The sequence below is a fragment of the Myotis nattereri genome (genome assembly GCF_964212035.1).
Source record: "Myotis nattereri genome assembly, chromosome: 7".
In the NCBI taxonomy this organism is placed as follows: domain Eukaryota; kingdom Metazoa; phylum Chordata; class Mammalia; order Chiroptera; family Vespertilionidae; genus Myotis; species Myotis nattereri.
In genome coordinates this window covers 37,308,236-37,330,602 of record NC_138082.1, presented here as the reverse complement: position 1 = coordinate 37,330,602, position 22,367 = coordinate 37,308,236, and the positions used below count along the sequence as shown (strand labels likewise).

At 40.4% G+C, this 22,367-nt stretch overlaps 1 protein-coding gene across 1 annotated transcript in view; it reads right to left on the bottom strand.

Annotated features, from left to right (window-relative positions):
- Positions 1 to 17,749: 17,749 nt before the first annotated feature.
- The window catches only part of FRZB (frizzled related protein), a 33,424-nt gene continuing 28,806 nt past the window's right edge, over positions 17,750 to 22,367 (bottom strand). The window contains exon 6 of the mRNA XM_081095727.1: positions 17,750 to 19,381. Within this exon, the coding sequence (XP_080951853.1) occupies positions 19,265 to 19,381 (117 nt within the window). The 3' untranslated portion in view covers positions 17,750 to 19,264. The remainder of the gene's footprint in view (positions 19,382 to 22,367) is intronic.

Sequence of the window (22,367 nt, the reverse complement as noted above, 5' to 3'; positions counted from 1 at the left end):
TCACCTGGAAATCTTTTTTAAATCCTGATTTCTGGGCCTCATCCTTCGTTGTTATGGGGTGGGGCCACAACATTAGTAACAAAGAAACAGAATTTCCAGAGGACAAGGCCCAGAAATCAGGATTTTAAAAAGATTCCCAGGTGATTCTAAAGTGCAGCCAAGGTTGAGAACCACTGCTCTAAAACCTTTTTTTTTCTCATTCCACTTTTCTAATCGTTAATCGTTCCCACTTTCACTAATTCAGAAGACAGCTATCCTGTGTATGAGTAAGCAGAACCTAGGTGCCCATTTGCTTTGGGATCTTTCTCTTGCTGGTCCGTGCCTCCTGCAGTGGGGATGGCGTTATTAACAAGGGGAGGCTGGCCTTCGTCTGTTGCATTTGCAGAGCTAGTTTATCTAGAGAAAACTGAAACAAATGGCTTGTTAGAATTTTGTGGCTGGTTTTTGTTTTATGTGCAGATTCCTGTCACAGGAGCAACTGAAAGTTCTGTGGGAGGAACTGTGGGTCCCATGCCGCCTCTGCACCCCCAGAGCCTCTCAGCCCTGATGCTTCCTGTTCCGGCGCTGTGTGGACTCTGACACTCCCGGGTGCACCCGCCTGTGCCTCGGGCACTCACCTCCACCTGAGGCACCCGCCTGTGCCTGTGCGAGGCCCTCCTGGGCACCCCTCACTCCCACCCCACCCCCAAATGCGCACTCAACTGCAATGCAGGCGGCTTTTACACTCCAGGATCCTTTTGACCAATGGATGAAAGGAGCCATTTGGATAAATTTTTCCACCTTTCACTCCAGGCCCATCATGGCCCTGCACACAGTCTCTTCCAGACCCAAGCAAACCCTTTTCCCCTCAAACTCCAAGAATTCAGTTATTTGAGCCTTTGAACGGCCATTCCTTCTAATTCTTTGGAAAGAATTGAAATTAGGTTGTTGAGAGGAGAATAAAGGAAGAAAAATAGTGGGGAATTGCAATGCTTAAGAGCATGACACACCACATTCATTCCAGAGAGGGGCAGCACTGGTGACAGGTGGCACAACCAAAAATCATCCTTCACTTACACATCTTGGCACACTGAGGGAGCAATGGAGACTTCAACAATACGTCTTTGAATCCTCTTACATCCATTATTGCTCCCCCCTGTCCTCACTACTCAAGCCTCTCTGGCAAAACACCTCTGCCCAGCCTGTACTTTTAGCATTCACACCTTCCCCTCTGCATTTTTTATAACATTCACACCATACCTTTTCTTAAAGGTCCCTTCCCTCTACTCTCCTGCCTTTTGGACACTGACTCTGTGCTCCTCCAAATCTCCCCCATAAACGACAGTGGCACCTGGAGAAGCTTTTAAGAAGTGAACATACCTGAAGGTGGCAGGACGGGTCGGGATCAGTGTTGTTGCCGTGGTTCTCAGAGCAGAGTCCCTGGAGCAGCATCCACGAGGGCTGGACCTTGATGGAAATGGAAATTCTCAAGACCCGTCCAGACCTACTGAATTAGGAACTCTGGGAGTAGGGCCCAGGGATCTGTTTTCACAAGCCCTCTAGGTGTTTCTGATGTGAGCTAATGTTTAAGAGCATATATATACTGGTAACCATTGCCACGTGGTTCTCATTCAGCCTACCCTCGCCGTATATCAGAGTCACCTGGGAGCAATTAAAACCTACAGATTCCTGGGACTTACCCTCGGAGATCAGTTTCAATGGGACTGTGATGGGCCCCAGAGTGTTTAGATTATTTCACTGTTCGTCCAGGGTACTAAAACATTGCAGTATCCTCAAATAAAAATTAAATAGGAAAACAATTTTTTCTATTGGGGGGAGAGGGTTGGGGTGTGGAGGAGGGAGAGGATAGTGCTGATATAAGGGGAGGTTTCTGATTAAAGTTTGAAGTGTTTAGGTATGTTTAGATATGTTTATAACCTTTAAGGTAATCATTAATATAGAGCAAGGCTGCATGTTCAATTTTTTAAAACATGCTTCAATAAAATCCACAAATGGTCTTTAATATTTCTGAGCACATGTGGTAGAACTGCTTAAAGTAAGCAGAACTATTCCAAGCATCATGGACACCTAGACTGGCCACAGGGCACTGTGGTTCACTGATGGCTGGCCAGGTGCCTTCCCCCTTAACAAATTTAGCAACCTTTTCAGTCGGTGCCCTGGGCAACTGGCCTCCTCACACTCCCTCTCGGCCCCCAATCCTTTGGAACACAGCTACAATTCTGCTAATGTCTTCAGACAAAGGCATCATTTTATTCAGCTTTTATTAATAGCAGCAAGTGTTAGAAACTTTGTAGACTGAAGCCTGTGGGGAGAAAAGCTATAGACCTGGTGTGGATTTAAGCATTATGCCACCTCGTCAGGCCATTTTTCCACTTCCTTTTCATAAGGACCAAAATAGACAATGGGAAAAACACCAACTGCAATTTTCCAAGTGGAAATAAGACACTGCTTTGGGGTTCACTAGAAAAGTTTATGTTTAGATAAAATAACAAGCAGTCATACAAATCTCTACCTTTTCTGGCCTAATCGGCTTCCATTACCACCAGCTGATTTGATTGGGGAATTTTTCTTTCAACCTAAGTAATCATATGGCATGTAGTTAGACGTAGTATACCCTTCTTGATTTTAGAAAATTAAGGGTTGACTAATGGATTCAACTTTCAGTATTTTCATCTTGGTTGCATGAATTACCTTGATTTTCTCCTAGCAATACAATTAGCCATAAATCCCGAGTGTTATCTGATTACTCCAGAAGCAATGACCAAGCTACAGTTCAGGGAAAACCACCAAAAGGCAAGTGGTATTTACGAGGAACTTGAGTGCCAGCTTGTCTCGATGCCCAACAACAATAAAACATTTTTAATATCCATTTTGTGCTTGTAGTAGGCTAAGTGAGCATAAAGGAAATACATGAGAGGCAGACTGGTTATCCTCCCAATGAAAGCACATCTGTTCTTTTGCTCATGATATGCCCAACTGTGCTGGGAACAGAAACTCACTGCAGAAACTACCTACTGAGAACCCCATAAAATCTGGAATCTTGTCTTTGAAGTTGTCTGCAGAACTCAAGGAAAACAAAAGTTGAAGGAAACAGTATGGAGGCAATTTGAACACTGGTCCATGTCAGACACTATTGTGTCTTTAAACGCGTGACTAACTTGTCAGTGGCTTTAAGACACGCAGTAGAGGGCTCAGTGAGGGGGGAACTTGACTTTTCCCCCCACAAGCTGTTGAAATACAGAGCCTGGAAGTAGCTGGGGAAGAAGTGGGCAAATTTACATGAGGCCATTTCAACCCTTTCTGAGTTTCCAAGTGACTGACACCTGTCTGAAGACCAAGCAGGACCTGGCCAAAGGCCCAGTGGCAAGGCATAAAAATACGCACTGTGGTAGAGACCAGACAAAGAAGGTAGATGACCCTGTCACCCCCAGAAAATGAAACATGAACTCGGCCCCAGCCCTTAGCCGTTTTCTGTGTAGTCTGCTGATTAGTCAGATACATTGAGCCAAAGGTACAACTGGACTTTTTCTGCTTCAAGATTGCATGATTGTGGAAGAGAATTACCTCCTCCAAAGATACCAGTGTATTAAGGCCCCCAAGAATGTTTCTCACCAAAGCATATGTAGTGTGGGAATTTATTTCTTGGCACAAGTTATAAAATCGAATGCCTGGGCTCTCAGATCCCTCCGATCACTGGGTTATTTTCGGGGGCGGGGGGGGGGGTGGTCTTTACAATTTTTAATGCATTATATTTTCCTCTGCATTTCCCCCAAATCATATGCAGACTGCCAACCATACTTTTTAAATCAATACATGCGGCTTCATAGAAATGGGAACCAGAAAAAAAGATGTTTTGATGTTCTCACATTTTTTAACCTCAGATTTTTATGCAATTGCAAGTATTATATGTACAACTTTGAATCCTGCTTTATTCATTTAACTATATCATATGAATACTTTGCATTATTAAACACTTTTACAAAAACATTTGAATGGCTGATACTATTCTCTCCAGGGGATAAATCATAGGTCTCTTAAACAATCCTCCAATCATTGACATCAAGCTAAATTTGAAGTATAAAAGTGAACCTACTCTTACTTCAGCTCTGAAGAACTAGGAACTAATCAGTGGGTACTGCTCTCAGAGTTGGTACCTAAAATGCTATTGCAATCAGTAAATTATATATCATGTCACACTTGATCAATTTTTACCATATTAACAGTGATTACACGTTTCTCGAGTTTCACAGGGAAATCAAATAATTGACCACAGCTGGCAATATTTTATTTTACATGGAACACCGCAGCTGGAGGACTGCCAGCCTAACCTTGAACGGGGCTGGAAATTGACTGCAAACATTTAGGGGCAATGTCTTGTGCTGGCTGACTTTCCCTCCTTTGCTAACCTTTCACTGGGTGTCTGAATATTTTCAAAAGTACTCATTGGCGTTACATCGCCTTCGCTGGGGCCCAAGGAGAACCTAGGAGCCCAGCAAGCTGTATCCCCAAAATGCAAAACAACCCCTGATTATGTAGGATATGTCCGAAGCACTTCTAAACGTCTGTGGAAACTGGAAGCGTTTGATCCCCTCCGTTTTTACAGCCTCTTGCAATCATTAAGCAAGGACAGTCACTTCAGAGAATATGTTTTGAATACCAGTAATTCTTGCCACAGAATTTTTATAAGCAAGAATAAAAATGAGAAGAGCAAGAGGAAAAAAAAAATGTTCCTACCCCTTAGGTTTACAACCTCTTCCTGATACTCACCATGTGTTGCCTAAATCAAATGATTAAACACAGAAGCGTCCTGAGTGTATGTGTGGTGCAGCCGTATTAATATTAGGTTTATCCATTCGGCAGGAATGTTATTTTGTAGTCACAATAGTTTTATTAGAAAGAAATGTCATTCTACCCACATAATCCACAGAATTTTAATCAACATGCTGTATGATTTAGTCTTTCATTTCCCTGAAGATGATTACTTTTCACTGGGCACTGTAAGAAAAAGGGGGGAAATAGTCATAGGGAACATTTTCTAGGACATATTCTTGATTTACTAAAAATAGAGACAGACGCAAAGAATCCAGTCTTATTACAGAGGCTTTTTTTTTGTTTTTAATTTTATTGACTTTTTACAGAGAGGAAGGGAGAGAGAGAGGAATAGAGAGTTAGAAACATCGATGAGAGAGAAACATCGATCAGCTGCCTCCTGCACAGTCCCTACTGGGGATGTGCCCGCAACCAAGGCACATGCCCTTGACCGGAATCAAACCCAGGACCCCTCAGTCCGCAGGCCAACGCTCTATCCATTGAGCCAAACCGGTTAGGACCTCAGAGGCTTTTTACTTGACAGGACAAAGAATGCTGCTGTCTACATAGTAAAGCACTTACCATCCACACTTGAGATAACAAAAATAATCCTTAAAAAATTAAATTACTACAATATGTCATACCCTAATCTTAAACACATAACTAAGGATCAATTGGAGTCAGCTGATGAAAAAATATTTTCACTTCTAATAAATAGCATATCCATATATTTATATATACAGAATATATATATATAAAATCTATCTCACAAATTCTGGCCTTCTATAATATCATGTCAATTTTAAAACTTTGATAAATCAGCAATTTAAAACCTGTGTATATTTTTAGTAAGTACACATCAACATAAGAATGTAAGTTATTTACTTTCAATTTTAAAGTGTAGGTTTGCAATGTCTGTTTTCATGACAAACAATTTTCTAAGTTAAACTATTCTATTTTAGCAGCCTTTGAGCTTTTATTTTCGGTATTTTCAAAATCTTGCTTTTAGAAAATGTTGAGTGACAGCTTTAAGTATGCCTCCAGGTTCTCCGGGCCATTTCTCGTGGCCTCCACTGGGTTAATGTGGATGTAGCTGCTACACATACTATACCAGCAGGGAAAAGCTTTAGGGGTGAAAGAAATCTCATAGACATTTTAGCCCAGGAAGTATTTCAATAACACCTCAAACTGAGGTGTGGTTTAGAGCTTCGAAGAGTTTATAAATAATTGTAAGTGGTAAAATATATGTCAAAATCAAAACCTATCAGTAACAAGAGAATAACTTCACACAATTTTAAAAGCTGGTAACTTCAGTTTATGTTACCATGCCAGCAAATGCCACCTTTATTTTTTAAATTCAGCCTACACATCTGTAGCCCCTTCCTTCCACGGGTGTCAAGTGGAACTGTTGTGTTGGTAGAGTGTCTTTTGCACCATCACGTGTGGGAATTTAGTAACCTTTCTGCCACCACAACTAGAAATCACGAAGAGGTATGTATTCGTTCAGTATAAATTCTTAGCATTAATAGTTGGCCCAGGACTGGTAAAGTTATTAAACTGGTTCATATCTGATTCACTGTGTTTCTGCCTTGGTAAAATAAGCATTCAGCTCGGGCCCTCATGCTAAGGCTAGACACCAGTTTATAGGGCAAGAAGGCAACAGGCAATTTAACTTTCAGTTAAGTGTTTTTCCATTAATTGGACCACACATTCTCACAAACACCATTGCACTCAGTTTGGTGCTGAGAAGATTTGCAAGCGTTTTGTGTGTCTTTTGTTAGTTCCAGCATACAGCTTATCCTTGATTTAGCAGACTACAGTTATACTTTTCTTAATTGCTTTTCATGCATAGTTGGGAGAAACAGCAGGCAGCCTTTAAGCAAAGGTTCTGTGGCCTAAAATGGTAGCTTAGCGTGCCTCCTGCCCTGTGTTTAATTAGCATGCCAAAGCAGCTCCAGGCTGTAGAAGACAGGGTCAACAAACTACACATACAACCGATTTTATTGGCATACAAAACAAGCAAAATTATCTGCAATGAATTTATCCTGTGCACTTACTGAAGAAGACGATAGACAGGGGAAGGTCTAGCTAGTTTTCCCAAAGTTAAATCAATCTTTTCCAAAGTTAAATTTGGAAAGTCAGAAATTTAAGCTCTTTTTCTTTCCATTAGTGGCTGATTAAAAGTTATCCGTTTTCTCAGTCTTCAAGCTTTAACAAAAGCCACACTTGGCAACAATGAGATAAAGACCTCATATTCATTCGAGGTTTTTCTATTAATAAAAAGTGATCTTTTTTTTAACCAAAGAAAGGCAAACAAAATAAGTATCCTAAGAGGGTATTTTATGGATAATGCAGTCACCAGTGATATTTCGGATAGCCACACGTGCACTGAGTTGTTCAGTTGCTCATGTTACTGGAAACATGTACACCATGTGGGTGGCTGAGGAGGCTGGAGGGACAGGATAGAAGCTCCTTGGGTGGAATCTGGCTCTGTGAGCCGGATCCAGGGGCAGTTCCCAGGCAGACGCAGCACATTCAGCTGGTGCCGCAACTGCTCTCTGGAGCCAGTGGCACCTGTCACCTGGAAGGCCTGTTAGAGCTCCAAGGTGACAGCTGTATCTCCAGCAATTCACCCCGGAGACTGGCTACAGCAGCATGAACGACTGTCAGACCCTTTGCTGTATCCCAACCAGAGGGAGGAATGGGGCACTTTTCAGTTTGCCTTGGGGTTGTTGGCTTCTTAATGACTTAGGTTTGACTTTGGACATCACTACAGGCTGATGGCTGCAGAAAGTCTGAGTTGGAGGCCGAGATGATAAAGGGTGTAATCTCACAAGGAAATAGCTTGGGGTGGCTGTTCTACCTGCCCTATTTAGTTTACATACCAAAAATTCTAAAACAGGAAGAATTTGAAACTGTATTACTTCTCTTTCCAGCATTATCAGCAAGGTCTCCTGAATCATTCCATTATAATCCTACCATAGTCTTTGCCTCCTTTCCTACTGTTCTAAAATGTTTTGTCTTACCATTAATTTGTACTTCTTTAGGGTTCAACACTCTAAAGTCAAGTAACCCAGAAAGTATTATTTCTACCCCTAAGTTCTTATGTTGGCTTTCCTGGTGTGTTTATCCTTTTCTGCTGCCTTCTTCATGCCTACCTTTTTTTTTTTTTTCTAAATTAGACTTCTAGTCAAACACTAGGTTTCAGATAAGCATTTCAGGAATTGTGTGTATGAGAGTAGTAAAGGATAGACTCCCATAAAGATAAGATAAAAACTCCTAGATCATCAACTCTCATCAAAAAGAAGAGAAAAACCTGAAGAAAAGGGTTCTAAAAGAAGACAGAAACTAACTCATACAAAATTCATTCATGAAAAGGTTTATATAGAGTTGAATGCCAAGCTGACTCTGGCATTCTTCATGTTGCATAGCTACAGGGTCATCCCTAAGAAACATACTTTGCAGCCTAATGATCTCCTTCCTGAATTCCAAAATTATTCCAATGCCTGTGTATTTTCTAAAATTCTAATCGATGAGTGAAATTGTTTAAGAATAATGCAACTTTTACTGCATTTGCAACTACTGATATATATATATCATATGGCATAATATGGTAATTAGACTGGATGTCCTTCCGGACAAAGCGGGGCTGGAGGGAAACCCAGGTCCCGGGTGCCAGAGGGAAGCCAGTGCCAGCATCTGAGGGAAGGAAGGCCTACTCTTGCACGAATTTCATGCATCAGGCCTATACTCTGTGTGTGTGTGTGTGTGTGTGTGTGTGTGTGTGTGTGTGTGTATTCCCTAAGGAAAAAGTAAGAATATTTTGAAATACCTGCTTAGCAAATTACTTCCCCCTTATAATGCAGTATCTCCATTTCATAGCTCTTTGAAATTGTCTCTCATGCTATGGACACACACACAAATATGAATTTGTCAGGATCCTAACCCTCAAATAGTGTTTAATTATAGATGACACTAAGAACTTTCAGTTACACTTGGAAGAAATTAGAGAGCCAATTAGCCAACACTTGTCTTTCTTGCTTCTTTGCAATATACATATATATTGCCAATATATATATTTCACTCTGGGGAAACAGCTTATAACTGAAGCCTCCCAAAGTGAAGGTCTTAATCCACAAGCAAACACAATGTTAGCCACATTTCGTGTATGCTTTCAAAGCCTAGTCTGCTCATTGATTGGAATGATTCAGTGGTGGTGCTATAATTGTTTCTCACAGACCACTAAGAAATGTAAACTAACTGATAACAAAGTTATGATTTATTAAGACGGTGTAAATATTTCACATACCTAATTCATTCCTGCACCCTGGAGTGAGATTAAGTGATGAAGAATAATGTCTCACTCCATAATCCTACTCCTTTATCACCTTCAAGGGAATATCAGCATATATTTATACATATAAAGTCATATCCATTATAATATTAATAAATGCCTTCCTCAATATGCCTAATACAACTTTTTGTGATTATTGCAACCCTCTGGCAGTACTTCTGCTCAACCCCTATCATCTTTTTATTAAGAATCCTATAGTTCCATATGAAAGTAACTCTTCAATTGAGGATTTCTACTCATTCAAGTTTAGAGGTTATGTCATGTCTCAATTACATGACATACTGAATGAAGAACCAGTAGAAATGGAACCTTACACAGTTTAAAAATATGTTGCATTTACCAAATATATGTTGGTAGCTCTCAAATTTTTGCCTATAGCTTTCTTCTAAATTTCAGATGGTTCTGAAATTTAGTCAAATACTCATGTATTTGACTGCCCATTCAACATCTCCGTTTAGTAACAAATATCTCCAACTTAATACAACCAAATCAGAGCTCTTTATTCCTCCTTAACTTCACCCGCCCATTTTTTTTTCCTTTTCCTAGGCCTTCCCCACTCTAGAAAGTAGCACTGTCATCAATCCAATAGCTCAAATCAGAAAATTACTTGGGTCATTTTTGACTTCACACTCTTCTCAGCTCCCTATATCCTACTCATCAGCTAGTCCTATGATTTCAAAATCTAATATGTATCTTAAATCTGTCTACTTCCCCCCATAACCATAACCACCATTTTAATCCAAAAGCAACATCAGTCATCTCTCACCTGGAATATTGCAACAGCCTCCTTTCTCTAATCGTGCCCCCAACCCGAGATATCTGTTCTCCTTACAGAGCCTGGGTAATCTTTCAAAAACATAAATCTGATCATGTCATTCTCTTGCTTGACAAGGTTTTACATATTACTTTGATTAAAACAAAATTCCATTATATGGCCATCATGGCCCTACATGTCTGCCCTTGCCAACTTCTCTAAATTTACCTCCTACCTCTCCCCTCATCCCCCATTCTACTCCCTCCACAGGTCGCTCGGCAATTTCCAACTTCAGGATTTTCAAATGTCCACCTGGACCACCCTCCTACATCAGACATGTTGGGCTCCTTCTCATCCTATTAAAACCAACCAAAATGTTTCTTCCTCAGAGAAATCTTCCCTAACCACCAAGCACTCATCCAGATTTTGTGATCCCTGAAGCTTATACACTTTAAGGAAACTTTTTATTGAAAAATAACGTTTTTAATCTAAAGTTTGCAAATTTTACAGGAACACATGATCATGGACCTCCTCAGAACCTTGGAAGAGGCTGGAACAAGGGAAGGATGCTGAAGCTTAGCCTCAATGACTACTCTTTTCAGCAGGTCCTCTCCATTTCCACCTGCACCCCGCAAGTCTATTATTGCACCCTATTTACACTTCTTAGCACTTCTCACATCTGTCACTTGTCTTGTCTGTCTCCTGTGTCAGATTGTACATTCCAGCAGGGCAGGTGCCAGGCAAGAACACACTGCCAAACACCGCATCTGGCTCAGCAGCACTCGGTAAAGACTTGCCCGTGAGTGAAGAGTCCTCTGACAATACGAGCGCCAGATAAATGTAGAGAACCATTTGACAATTTAAATGTGCCTGTTGTTAAAGCAGGCTTGTTTTCCTTCCCTTTTTCCCATGGTGAGACGTTTACAGCATGGCACGTTTCCTGGTGCAGAAGGAAGAATTCTAATGCCCTCTCTATCTACTCCAAGCCTCAGGAATTTTTAAAGCCACAGCCTAATTTAGAGACAAAAAAGCATTTGTCCCAGAGGGTTGGACTTGGTTACTTGGGTCAAAAACACCATGCTCTGTGCTTTGGAAGAAGAGCTGCCACATGGCTCTGGCTATGATGACATTAGACAGGGGCCAGGGTGCCAGCAACTTCTGCGGAGCCCTTGACTCTTTCTGAGCTCAGTCCTGTCCCATCTGGACACATCTGTGCACCTGTTTTTGTTAGTCAGCCTGAGCTCATCACTACAGGACATTCTCCCCCTCTCCAGGCTGTGGCCCTGAGAAGGGGGTCAGGGAAAGGGCCTGGAGCTTTATCTACAAGGAGAGCTAACACCTCAACCCAGGTGTCTTTGGCACTAACACACTCCCTCTGCTTGAAGGAAAAAGTAAGACTTGAAATTTTACTGACTTACTAATGTGATATTTAACCTTGTCTGAATACTTGCATATTTGGCTAACTGTAAAATGTTGAACAAGTCCTTGGGAGAAAAAAAAAGCATCACTTTTATCAAGTGCAACTATTTCATGTAATTTAACATTTTCTTGTGCTAAGACCTGCAGTGTACCTTGCCAATAGCAGGAATAATGATTAAATTCTAGAATAAGCTACAAACAGATCCTTAAATGTCTTCCAGCATACTCTTTTTGAGTGGGAAAGGTGATATCCCATTCTTACCACCTTACACGGTTTCTATTTGGTTTCACTTGGACTAGAGAAGAGTTAGTGGGGTTGCTTTCTAAAGAATGAGAGAAAAAATCTTGTCTGTGTTCCACTGAAAATCCCTCAAAGTCCTCAGAAAAGAATAAGCCACACCAATCCAGAAACGAACTCAAGGTTCTTTTGTATGTATAGGAACAAACTGCATTCCACCGTTGAGTGGCTCGGGATAGACATCATTTATTTATTTGTGGCAGGTTAAACAGGCAGCTGGAGTGTATATTTTATGGTTAATTAACCTGAGCTAGGTTAATTATGGTGGCAATTAAACCTCAATCCTATGCCTTATAGATGGAACCTCACTGTGACTATCTGCAAATCCAAGCTACAGTATGTCAAACACAAACCTCTGACTGGGAGCCGTTTCAGAATCAATTTACATTCAAATAAAAAGGCACTCCAGTGAGAGGCGTATTAAGATGTTTAAATTATGGGGCGTGTGGGATTCATCAAGCAAGGAAGGCTGTTGTAAATGAAGCTTATGGGGAAGGGGTTAAACACACGAAGGGGTTTTAGTGCATGAGCAACACTTCCTAGTATCTTTTTTTTTTTTTTTTAGCAACTGAATAGGAAATGTTAAGGAAATAGCAAAGAATAAGTAAGGTTTTAAAAATAAAAACCACCAATCATATTTATAGTTTTTCACTCTTACTGGCATGCCAGCTTTAAAAATAGGGGGCAATTAGCTCGCAGAACAAAACACATCTTAATACACCAAACTAGAATGACTGGGAGGGGAGGCCAGCAGTGTGAGGGACTTTTGAAAAGAATTACCCTGTGTCCTTGCTTCTTTTGTAGATTCTACCCTCTTGTATTATATGTGGATTTTCCCTGCTGGGTTATCCTATTCCATCTGTTATCTTCCATTCCTAGTACTGAGCCTTACCACAAAATAGGTGTTTGCTGAATGGGTGTGTAAGAATGAAGTGGTGCTGTCTGTCTGGATACTTGAGCATTCATTCATACAGAACTTTATTCCTAGAGAACGCGCCTCTATGTGAACAACAACAAAAATATTAGTGGGTGGTCAAATGGATTCTATGAAAAGTTGATTAAGTGTGGAGACTATATCTCCCACTCACGTCTTTCCCCTTTAATCCCCTTTTCTCTGCTCTAGACACTGTGTACTCTTGTGCCAGTTGCTTCATTGGTACTAAAAAAATAGACACTTGATGTATTTTCTAAGCCCTTGCATTTTAAGTAGATTCCTGAAGAGCACAATGTCTGATCCAAACGATTAAATCTCTAATGTAAAATTTTAGGCCAAGTCTGATTTAAGCACAAGTCTAAACTTTCTTAGTAGTTAAGTCTCCAAGCCACCAAATATTAAAATAATTCTAACCAGTTATTGAGCATTTGATTCGACACACAAAAGTAGTCAAACTATACCCTGAGGGCCAATCCAGCCCACCTCTGTTTTTTTGTAAATAAAGCTTTATTAGAACACCACCGTGCTCATTCATGTATGTATTGTCAATGTTTGCTTTTGAGCCTCAATGGCAGAACTTGTAACAGACTGCATGGCCCACAAAGCCTTAAATATTTACCATGCAACCCTTCACAGAAAAGTTTGTCAACCCCTGGGTTAGGTTGTTCCCTTTTTCAGCGGGCTCTTGATTATCATCTAATTTTCCATTATGTACCAGTCCGAGCCCTTATGAGTTATTCTTATTTCCCAAGTTTCAATAAGAGCTGTCTCTGTTTAGAGAACCCTGTGTGTAGCCTGGAATGCAGAGCCTGCACTCTTAAAACATAAACACTTTGTCTCAATATAAGTTTAGTACTTCTGGAACTCCTAGGAAATGAAAACACCAAGAAGCTCCTCTGACAATATTTAGCTCTTAATGAGAGCTTAAGGCAAGTGGCCTCTTCTTTCGGAAGCGAATCTTTTGGGGAAGCCACCCTTGACCCATAACATTAAGAGACAATTGCTTTACTTTTCTCTTTTATGTGAAATAACCCATTGCTTACAATGGCTAATAGTAGCATAACAAAGCCTGATTTCACTGAAAATTTCAAAGATTATCAAGTGAATGGATCTGGAAGTTGACCTCTCCATAGAACTAACTGGCATAAAGATGTTGAGCTTTTGATAGGGTGACCACCTTTCATATTTAAAAGTGGTTGGAGCCGAAACCGGTTTGGCTCAGTGGATAGAGCATCAGCCTGCGGGCTGAAAGGTCCCAGGTTCGATTCCGGTCAGGGGCATGTACCTGGGTTGTGGGCACATCCCCGGTGGGAGATGTGCAGGAGGCAGCTGATCGATGTTTCTCTCTCATCGATGTTTCTAACTCTCTATCTCTCTCCCTTCCTCTCTGTAAAAAATCAATAAAAATATATTAAAAAAATAAATAAATAAAAGTGGTTGGAGAAATATTTTGGTTTCTTATTTCCAAAATAAATCACAATATTTGGAATAAAATAAATTTGAATCAGTGGCTCTTCTATGCTGGTACAGGGATTCCATCTCTGGGAAGCCCTGATTCCCCCAGTCACCAAAACAATGTAGAATTAAAGGCACTAGAGTGAACCTGATCAGTTTTGTTATCTTTATTTACTATCCAGTATAAGTAAGCAATACTTTGTCTCCTGTTTCATAAACTATTGACCATCTCAGACCTATCCTGAGTGTCAGGCATCACCTTGAACCACCCTTGCTGATACCCCTAAGATACAACCCTGCACCTTGATCTTGGTTCATGATGTTCGGCTTGTGTGCACAGGGGTGGCTGTTTGGAAGGGCGGCCCCTGCACTGCTGTGTAATGAAGTGGTGTCACCCCCTCCACCTCCTTGTGGTTAATGGGAAGTTCTTTTCGGCATTTTCTTTCATTTCTGAGTCAGTCTCCTCACCAGCGCATCAATCCTTTCCTTTTGGCCTGGACAAGCTTCTCTGAGCACATCCTTTCCTTCTTACAGCTCCTTGAATTCTCAATACCCACCATTCAAAGTAGAAACAATGCCTGGGTATCTGCACTTTACCCAAAGAAAAACGGCTTTAGTTGTCTTTCAACATGTTAATATCTGACATAATGAAATCATTTTAGAAAAGCAGGGGCCGGGGTGCGGGGTGCGGGGGATGGCTAGCTGATTTGGCTCAGTGGACAGAGTGTCAGGCCTGCAGACTGAAGGGTCCCAGGTTTGATTCCAGTCAAGGACACCTGCCCAGGTTGTGGGTTCGATCCCCAGCAGGGGGCGTGCAGGAGGCAGCCAATAAGTGATTCTCTCTCATCATTGATGTTTCTGTCTCTCTCTCCCTCTGCCTTCCTCTCTGAATTCAAAAAAACAATTTATTTTTTTTTTTAAAGCTGGGGGCACTAGGTCATAGAGAATAGTTTTCTTCTTGACTATGGAGGACTCTGGTGGTGGGAGGGATAGGAATGATTTAAGAACGAAAAATGAGAGTTCCCAGTGGACAGTAGCCATGCTGGTTTTATTTGTGATAACAATCAACTTTTTGTTTCATCTTTGTTGCATACTATTAACTCCATACTTTTCTCTAAATTCAAGGAAAAACAAGCTTAAAGGGGAAAATACCATTTCTTTTCCACCGAGAACCACCTATCTTGAAACTATTAATGCCAGAAGCATCACTCTAGTTGTTCCCTCACCTCATCCTGTATGAGATGCCATTGAAATGTTGATTTCGGAGGTGAGGACACTGAAGAGTAGAAGTGAGAGTATTGGGGTCAGAGTTGGGGTTTCTGACATAGGCAGTAGACCTCAACTTAAGGAAAAGCATGTTAGTAGCAATACATGCTTGACAGTATGCTTTTTTACAACGTCAGGATGCGTTTATCTTTTTATCAGCAATTACAGTGGCAGGAAACACAACTTGGGAAGTAAGAACAAGAGGGTCTGGCCGAGCCAGTGTGGCTCAGTGGATAGAGTGTAGTCCTGCAGACTGAAGGGTCCCCAGTTTGATTCTGGTCAAGGATCCCTGGCTCTGGTTGGGGCTCGTGTGGGAGGCAACCAATCAATGTGTCTCTCTCACATCGACTTTTTTTCTCTCCCTGTCTCTACCCCACCCTTCCACTCTCTAAAAATCAATGGGAAAAATATCCTCTGGTAAGGGTTAAAAAAAAAAAGAATAATAAGAGGGTCTGCTATTTAACATAACTCTGAAACTCTATTTTTTAAAATATACTATTGACTTCAGATAAGAAGGGAGAGGGAAAGAAACATAGAAACATCAATAATGGGAATCATTGATCAGCTGCCTGCTACACGCCTGTACTGGGGATTGAGCCTACAACCCGGGCATCTGCCCTGACTGGGAATTGAACCATAAACTCCTGGTTCATAGGTCGACGCCCAACCACTAAACCACATCAGCTGGGCAACTTTGAAGTTCTAAATCTTTGATTTTGTTATTTATGAAATAAAAATAACAATATCTACTTCACACTTTCAATGATTAGATGAGTTAATACACACGCGAATGTTTTCTATAGAGTTCTACTTATTCTTGAACACTGTTACCCCCCAAAGATATAATTATCAAAGGTATGACTATACTGTTTTTTGTTAATACAGTAGGAACAATATTTAAAAATTCTATCAGATGAGTTTCAGTAACAGTATTAGAAATATCTGCTTTACCTCATTTTAACCATGTTTTTGAATGCCTGTTTTAAATATTAAAATTCACCATCTAAATAAACACTAATCTTGAAATACTTATTTTTCAGTTTCCTTGTTGAAAAATAATAGCAAATTAATTTCTTGCAGAAGGCAGTAAGTAGTACTATTTACTCACAGTGATTGTAATTTTTGTATTTGCCTTAATACATAACAGATGTGCAAAGCCATGGATTTGTTCCACCCCAACTCCAAATGCTCGATACAACATATGGCACTGAATCTGTATGTGACACAGGAAAGTATTTGTGTGTCCATGAAGAGGATCCAACTTTGCTATTATTTTTATTAGTTTATTCAGCGTGTATCTAACATTTTGTTGTTATTTGGCTAGGAAGAGTCAAATTCTAAAAATGAACATAATTTTCCAAAGAAAATTTAAATTAACTTTATAGATCTCAAGGTTACTAACAAGGATGCATATATATTAAAATTCTAGTGGCTTTGAAAGTTGGTACCTGCCAGAAAAGCCTGTAGAGAGGACTAATTAGAGATGTATTTATTTTATATTATATGACAATTACAGAGTAGAAAATGTTCTGCCAGGTTAGAAATGTGATCGTCACGATAAAAATCATGTTGTCTCCCAAAAGAGGCCTGCACATAATTTATTAAGTTATTGCAACTATCAAACTGTAAAACCCAATGCACTTTACTAGGCTTTAAAATAACTGACAAAGCTTCATGTAGGTGAGCAAAATCAAGCCTTGCCTGTATAGATCATTAAAATGGAAGGTGGCAAAGAACAAACAAAAAAAAACCCACTGCTGAATCTAAGAATCTGGTCCTCTTTTGCTTATAAATATCATAATTGTATATGTCTTGAGCATAAATTATTTCAAACTTTACACAAAAATTATCACATCCACCCCCCCCCCCCCCCCAAGCAAACGAACTGCAGGGACTTCTTTGTACATCAAAATATTTAATCACATCACATTCACCATAATATGCTTTGGGAGAGTTGATGGCATTTTGTGGATTTGAGAAACCATTCCTTCCGGTCTCCTGCAGTCCATTTTTGCCCGTCTTTCCATCGCTGACATGAAAAAGGCCTGGGTAAAACAGGCCTCGGTCCTTGCGGCGCAAGTTGCATGACTCTCCGGGAAGAGATCCCGAGCTGCAGTTAGTTCTGCACGTGGCACCGCACTCCTGCTCTGGGACACCCACGCTCACCTTCTCAAGGCTCCAACAGCAGCATCGAGGAAGAGATGACCCTGCCTCAGGCACCTGAGAATAAAGCCCGAATGGCAGAGGGCAGAATTGTCGGAAAGCAACCACCGGGCGGCACAAAGAACCGCAGGGAACTTCCTTCCACGAGTGAGGAAGGTGCTGGGGTGCGGGGTCTGTCATAAGACAAGGATGTTCTATTACCTCTAGAACAGAACTTAGATGAGTCATTATTTAGCACTTCGGGAATAACTCATTCTTGCATGATTGTCCTCGAAGAAGGAAACACAGCACCATCTGCTTCCAAAGTGTTTTATTTTCAGTATATCATAGCTTGGAAATTTGGTTCTACTAATATCAAACATAAAAATGGGAGGGAATGAGAATTTCCAAAGATTGGTGCAGGCTCTAAAGAATCACACCGAAGGAAGTAAAAGCATCACTTGCCCCCCCCCCTCCCGCCCCCCCATGGTCCTTGGAGATCGCACTGCAGTTTGGGTAACGAGAAAGTGTACTTGTTTCAAAATCAGAGTATTTGGTTCAAAAGTCAGAGTAGCCTCTCTCCTGAAAACCATAATTCCTTTTCCCCCCCATTACCATTTACTTTTATTTACTGAAGTGTTCTACAACTTCTTAGTCAACTTTGAAATTTTTTACTTGGCTGGGTAATCTTGAATTTCCTTTAGGTTACAAAATAGATTTGCCTATAGTACCCTCTTCTAATTGTTTTCAACTTTTTTCATAATTCCTTTTATTAGACCTATTTTACTGAGCATTAGGCAGCACAAATCCAAATGATAAAGTACAGGCCAGTGCATAGGCCTGTAATTCAGTCCTGCTGAATGTGAGTGTGCAGACACACACAACCCTTGCACAATTTACCATCCTGCAAACTACAGCATTTTATAGAGCTCCGTACCTTTTAAAAACAACACATACATACATACGTTCTTTTCTCGGTCAATGCAGCAAGTCATTTTTAAAGGAAGTAGAAAAAAAAGACTCACGCCAATGGGTTTGTTTAAAATTAAGCAGAGCTATGCTGATAACAGATGTCTAGTTGTAATTCACTTCCCTAAGGCTGTCGAATATATGTATTCATAAACAAATCAAATGAATTGCCAAGAGATAAATGCTACTGTTAACACCCCATCAGCTACTGGTTTCAGTTGTGCTTCTCAATCAGGCAAAATGTTCTTTCCCCAACTCCTCTATTTATTTTGCTTCCTGCCAATCTTGCAAATAATTCGTCTTGTGTGTCTTTTCCTCATAAATGCTTCCTGCAGCTTGATTGCTTTGCCTATGCAGCATTTTCTTTCAAACTGCTATTTTACCTTTGTAAACATGTAGGACTTTCTAAGCTTGAGGAGAATGCCCAAAAGGCATGCAAACACCAGGCTGTAATTAGATCAGCTGAGTCTATTGGACAGCTTGTTTAGCTTTCTCTCTTTGTATCCAATGTTGCATTCCCAGTCTCGGTGCAGAGCAGTAAATGAACATTTACTCCAGCAAAGAGGCCCTGGTATCCACATGTTTAATTTATTATTATTGCAAAGAACAGTTTTCCCATGACTAGTGAAATAGAATACATATCATATATTTAAGGATCTGCACCCAGACCACAAAAAACGGGGGTGGGAAGGAGGAAAGAGAAAAGCAGAAAACAAAAGAGAAAATAGAAGTAATATCAGTTACCACATGAGTTTTTGTGGTAAACAATAGAATATGACGTGCAATAGTGCAATTTTCCTTTGCTAGTCCAGCAATGCAAGTCTTCATAGGAAGTCCACCAGCGTTCTTTCCGCGTTTCAGGATTTAGTTGCGTGCTTGCCGGGGGTTGGAGTTCCTGCCAGACTTCTGACTCTGCGTGGAATCACTATGGCTAGAATCACTTTTATTCAGTCCAAGGTGACGGAGCTTCATATCCCAGCGCTGTGAGATTTAAAACAGAAAGTGGTCGCATGCGCATGTTACCAGGGTTGTCACTTCTGATTCTCACAACTGAGTAAGACTGCAAAGTCAGGTCTCAAAAGCATTTTACTACTTTCCAAAAGTATAAGCTCTATGTCCCAGGATAACAATGAAATTGATGCTGTATGAACATAATTCTCAGATTTTAAAAAGCACAAACTTGGCTACCTAGATCAATAATGCTTTCATATCAAACCTTAAGCTTAAAACTTCCACGTCAGTAAATGGTGACACAAATCTCTGTTGCTACCTGTGAAATTTCCTGAGATAAAAAAATACAAGTCTGGCCCTTTATAGGTGGTCAGCAAATGGAAGCTTTACATAGACAATTTGAAGGAAGAGCTATTTTTCATCTTCCTCTCTTCTAACATAAAAGGATGGATAGCACTTTTAAAATCCATGTGATCTGAGCAATGAAAGAAAAAGAAAATTTAGGTTGGGAATAGGATCCCTTAAAAATAGTTTTCTAGCCGAAACCGGTTTGGCTCGGTGGATAGAGCGTCGGCCTGCGGACTGAGAGGTCCCAGGTTCGATTCCGGTCAAGGGCATGTACCTGGGTTGCGGGCATATCCCCAGTGGGAGATGTGCAGGAGGCAGCTGATCGATGATTCTCTCTCATCGATGTTTCTGACTATCTCTCTCCCTTCCTCTCTGTAAAAAATCAATAAAATATATTAAAAAAAAAAAGTTTTCTAAGCAGTACCTACCAAGGGCAATGAACAGCAGACAAGTTTCTGCCCTCATTCTCAGTTTTACAAAGCAGTCATTACCAACCTTTTTAATAACCACAAACAAGTTTACTAATGCTTCAGATGAACAATGTGATGAGGTTTACATGGAATATAATGAATTAAAAAGGAGTTACATTATGAATATTATAAGCAGTAACAAAGAATAAAGACTATAGCAATACTTCTCAAATTTCAATGAATAGAGAAATAACCTGTAGATCTTGATAAATTGCAGGTCAGATTCTCATTCAGTGGGCCTGCAATGGGGCCCAAGATTTTCATATTTAACAAGCTCCCAGGTGATGCCAACATTGCTGGTCCAGGGACCACACTTTGAGTAGTAAGGAGTGAATATCAAATTCTAACTCCATCGGTTACCATGCAAAGTTTCTTAAACTTACTCCACCTCCCTTTCATCAACAACACACTGAAATTAATAATAGAATCTGCTTATAAGACTGTTCTGAAGAATAATAGATGAAAAATGTATAAAGTGCTTAGTTCATAATAAATTATCATTTTTCAATTACCAAAAGTAATTCATTTTAGACACACTTTCTTCCACACTCTTATTGTTTTTCATACTAAAAAAACAGTCTGGCCGAAACCGGTTTGGCTCAGTGGATAGAGCGTCGGCGGACTGAAAGGTCCCAGGTTCGATTCCGGTCAAGGGCATGTACCTGGGTTGCAGGCACATCCCCAGTGGGAGATGTGCAGGAGGCAGCTGATCGATGTTTCTCTCTCATCGATGTTTCTAACTCTCTATCCCTGTCCCTTCCTCTCTGTAAAAAATCAATAAAATATATTAAAAATAAATAAATAAATAAAACAGTCTGATTCTCGGTTCTCCAAGGCAGGGCAAATATCTTAATTTGAACAACCTACTATAACAGAGACTTAAATAAACAACCACTTGCATGGAAAAACATAAAAAGGTTTTTATTTAATTCTTGATCTAGCTACTGAAAGCAAAAAAAATCAGTTAAATGAGCAACTCTTATGTTAAAACACACACACACACACACACACACACACACACACACACACACACACACTAGTGTCCTCCACAAAACTATTTTTCCCATCCTCAAATTAACTGGAAAACTAAAGATCTCAATTATTCTTTTTTATAATGAAAGATTATTTTTCCTTCCCTCCCATCACTATTTATTCCCTCTGCGCCCTCTAATAATTCTAATCAAAAGAGATTTTTCCAGCCCAGCCGGTGTGGTTCAGTGATTGAGCATTGACCTATGAACCAGGAGGTCATGGTTCGAGTCTTAATCAGGGTACATGCACGAGTTGCGGGCTCAGTCCCCAGTGTGGGGCCTGTAGGAGACAGCCAATCAATAATTCTCTCTCTTCATTAAAATTCCTCTCTCTCTCCCCCTCTCCCTTCCTCTCTGAAATCAATAAGAACATACATATTCTGTAAGGGTTTTTCCACAATCAAGTTTACTAATAACCAAGGACTTTAGTCCTAAATAGCTACATATGAATTAAATCGTTGAGCGTATGTAAACCTAGACTAAGAATAGAAATAATTTCACAATAACAACTCTGTGTGAGTCCCCTATAGAAAGCAACAGAAAACATGTTTGCCTTACGAAGCAACAGGACAAACAAGCCATGCATCCTGGGTCTTTACATGATGATAACTGTTTTGGTACCAGGGATGTTAAAAGCTCTTCCATCTGGTACAGGAATTTAGGACACATTCCTGTTCTACATTAGCAAGCAGAAAACCAAATTAAAAGGACAGTAGAGATTCCAAATACTGAAGAAGAGCCACTTTTTAATGAACACCAAACTAATTGAAAAGAGATACAGAGAATTCTCACAAGTCTAAACTTGAAGTATATCTCACTTTTGACAAGTATGGGGGGGGGGGGAGTAGAGCTTACTGGAGGGCAGTTTCTCCCTGCAAAATAATACCCTCTACATTTTTGTAGGTCACTTGAACTCGAATGTTTCTGCTGCGCCGAGTGCCAGATGTATAAGGTAAACTGCCCAGGGGTTTTTTAACTTACCCTGTAAATGTTTCCCAACCCTTCAAACTCACAGAAGGAAGAGGATGTATTATGTTTGGTACAATTTCCACTCTCCCCACCCCCACCCCACCCACTACACACACACACACCATTTTCAATTCTTTGCCCCTCTATATATTCTCCCATGTTCTTTGACTCTGATTTGCTTAGTATAGTAAGAAGAAA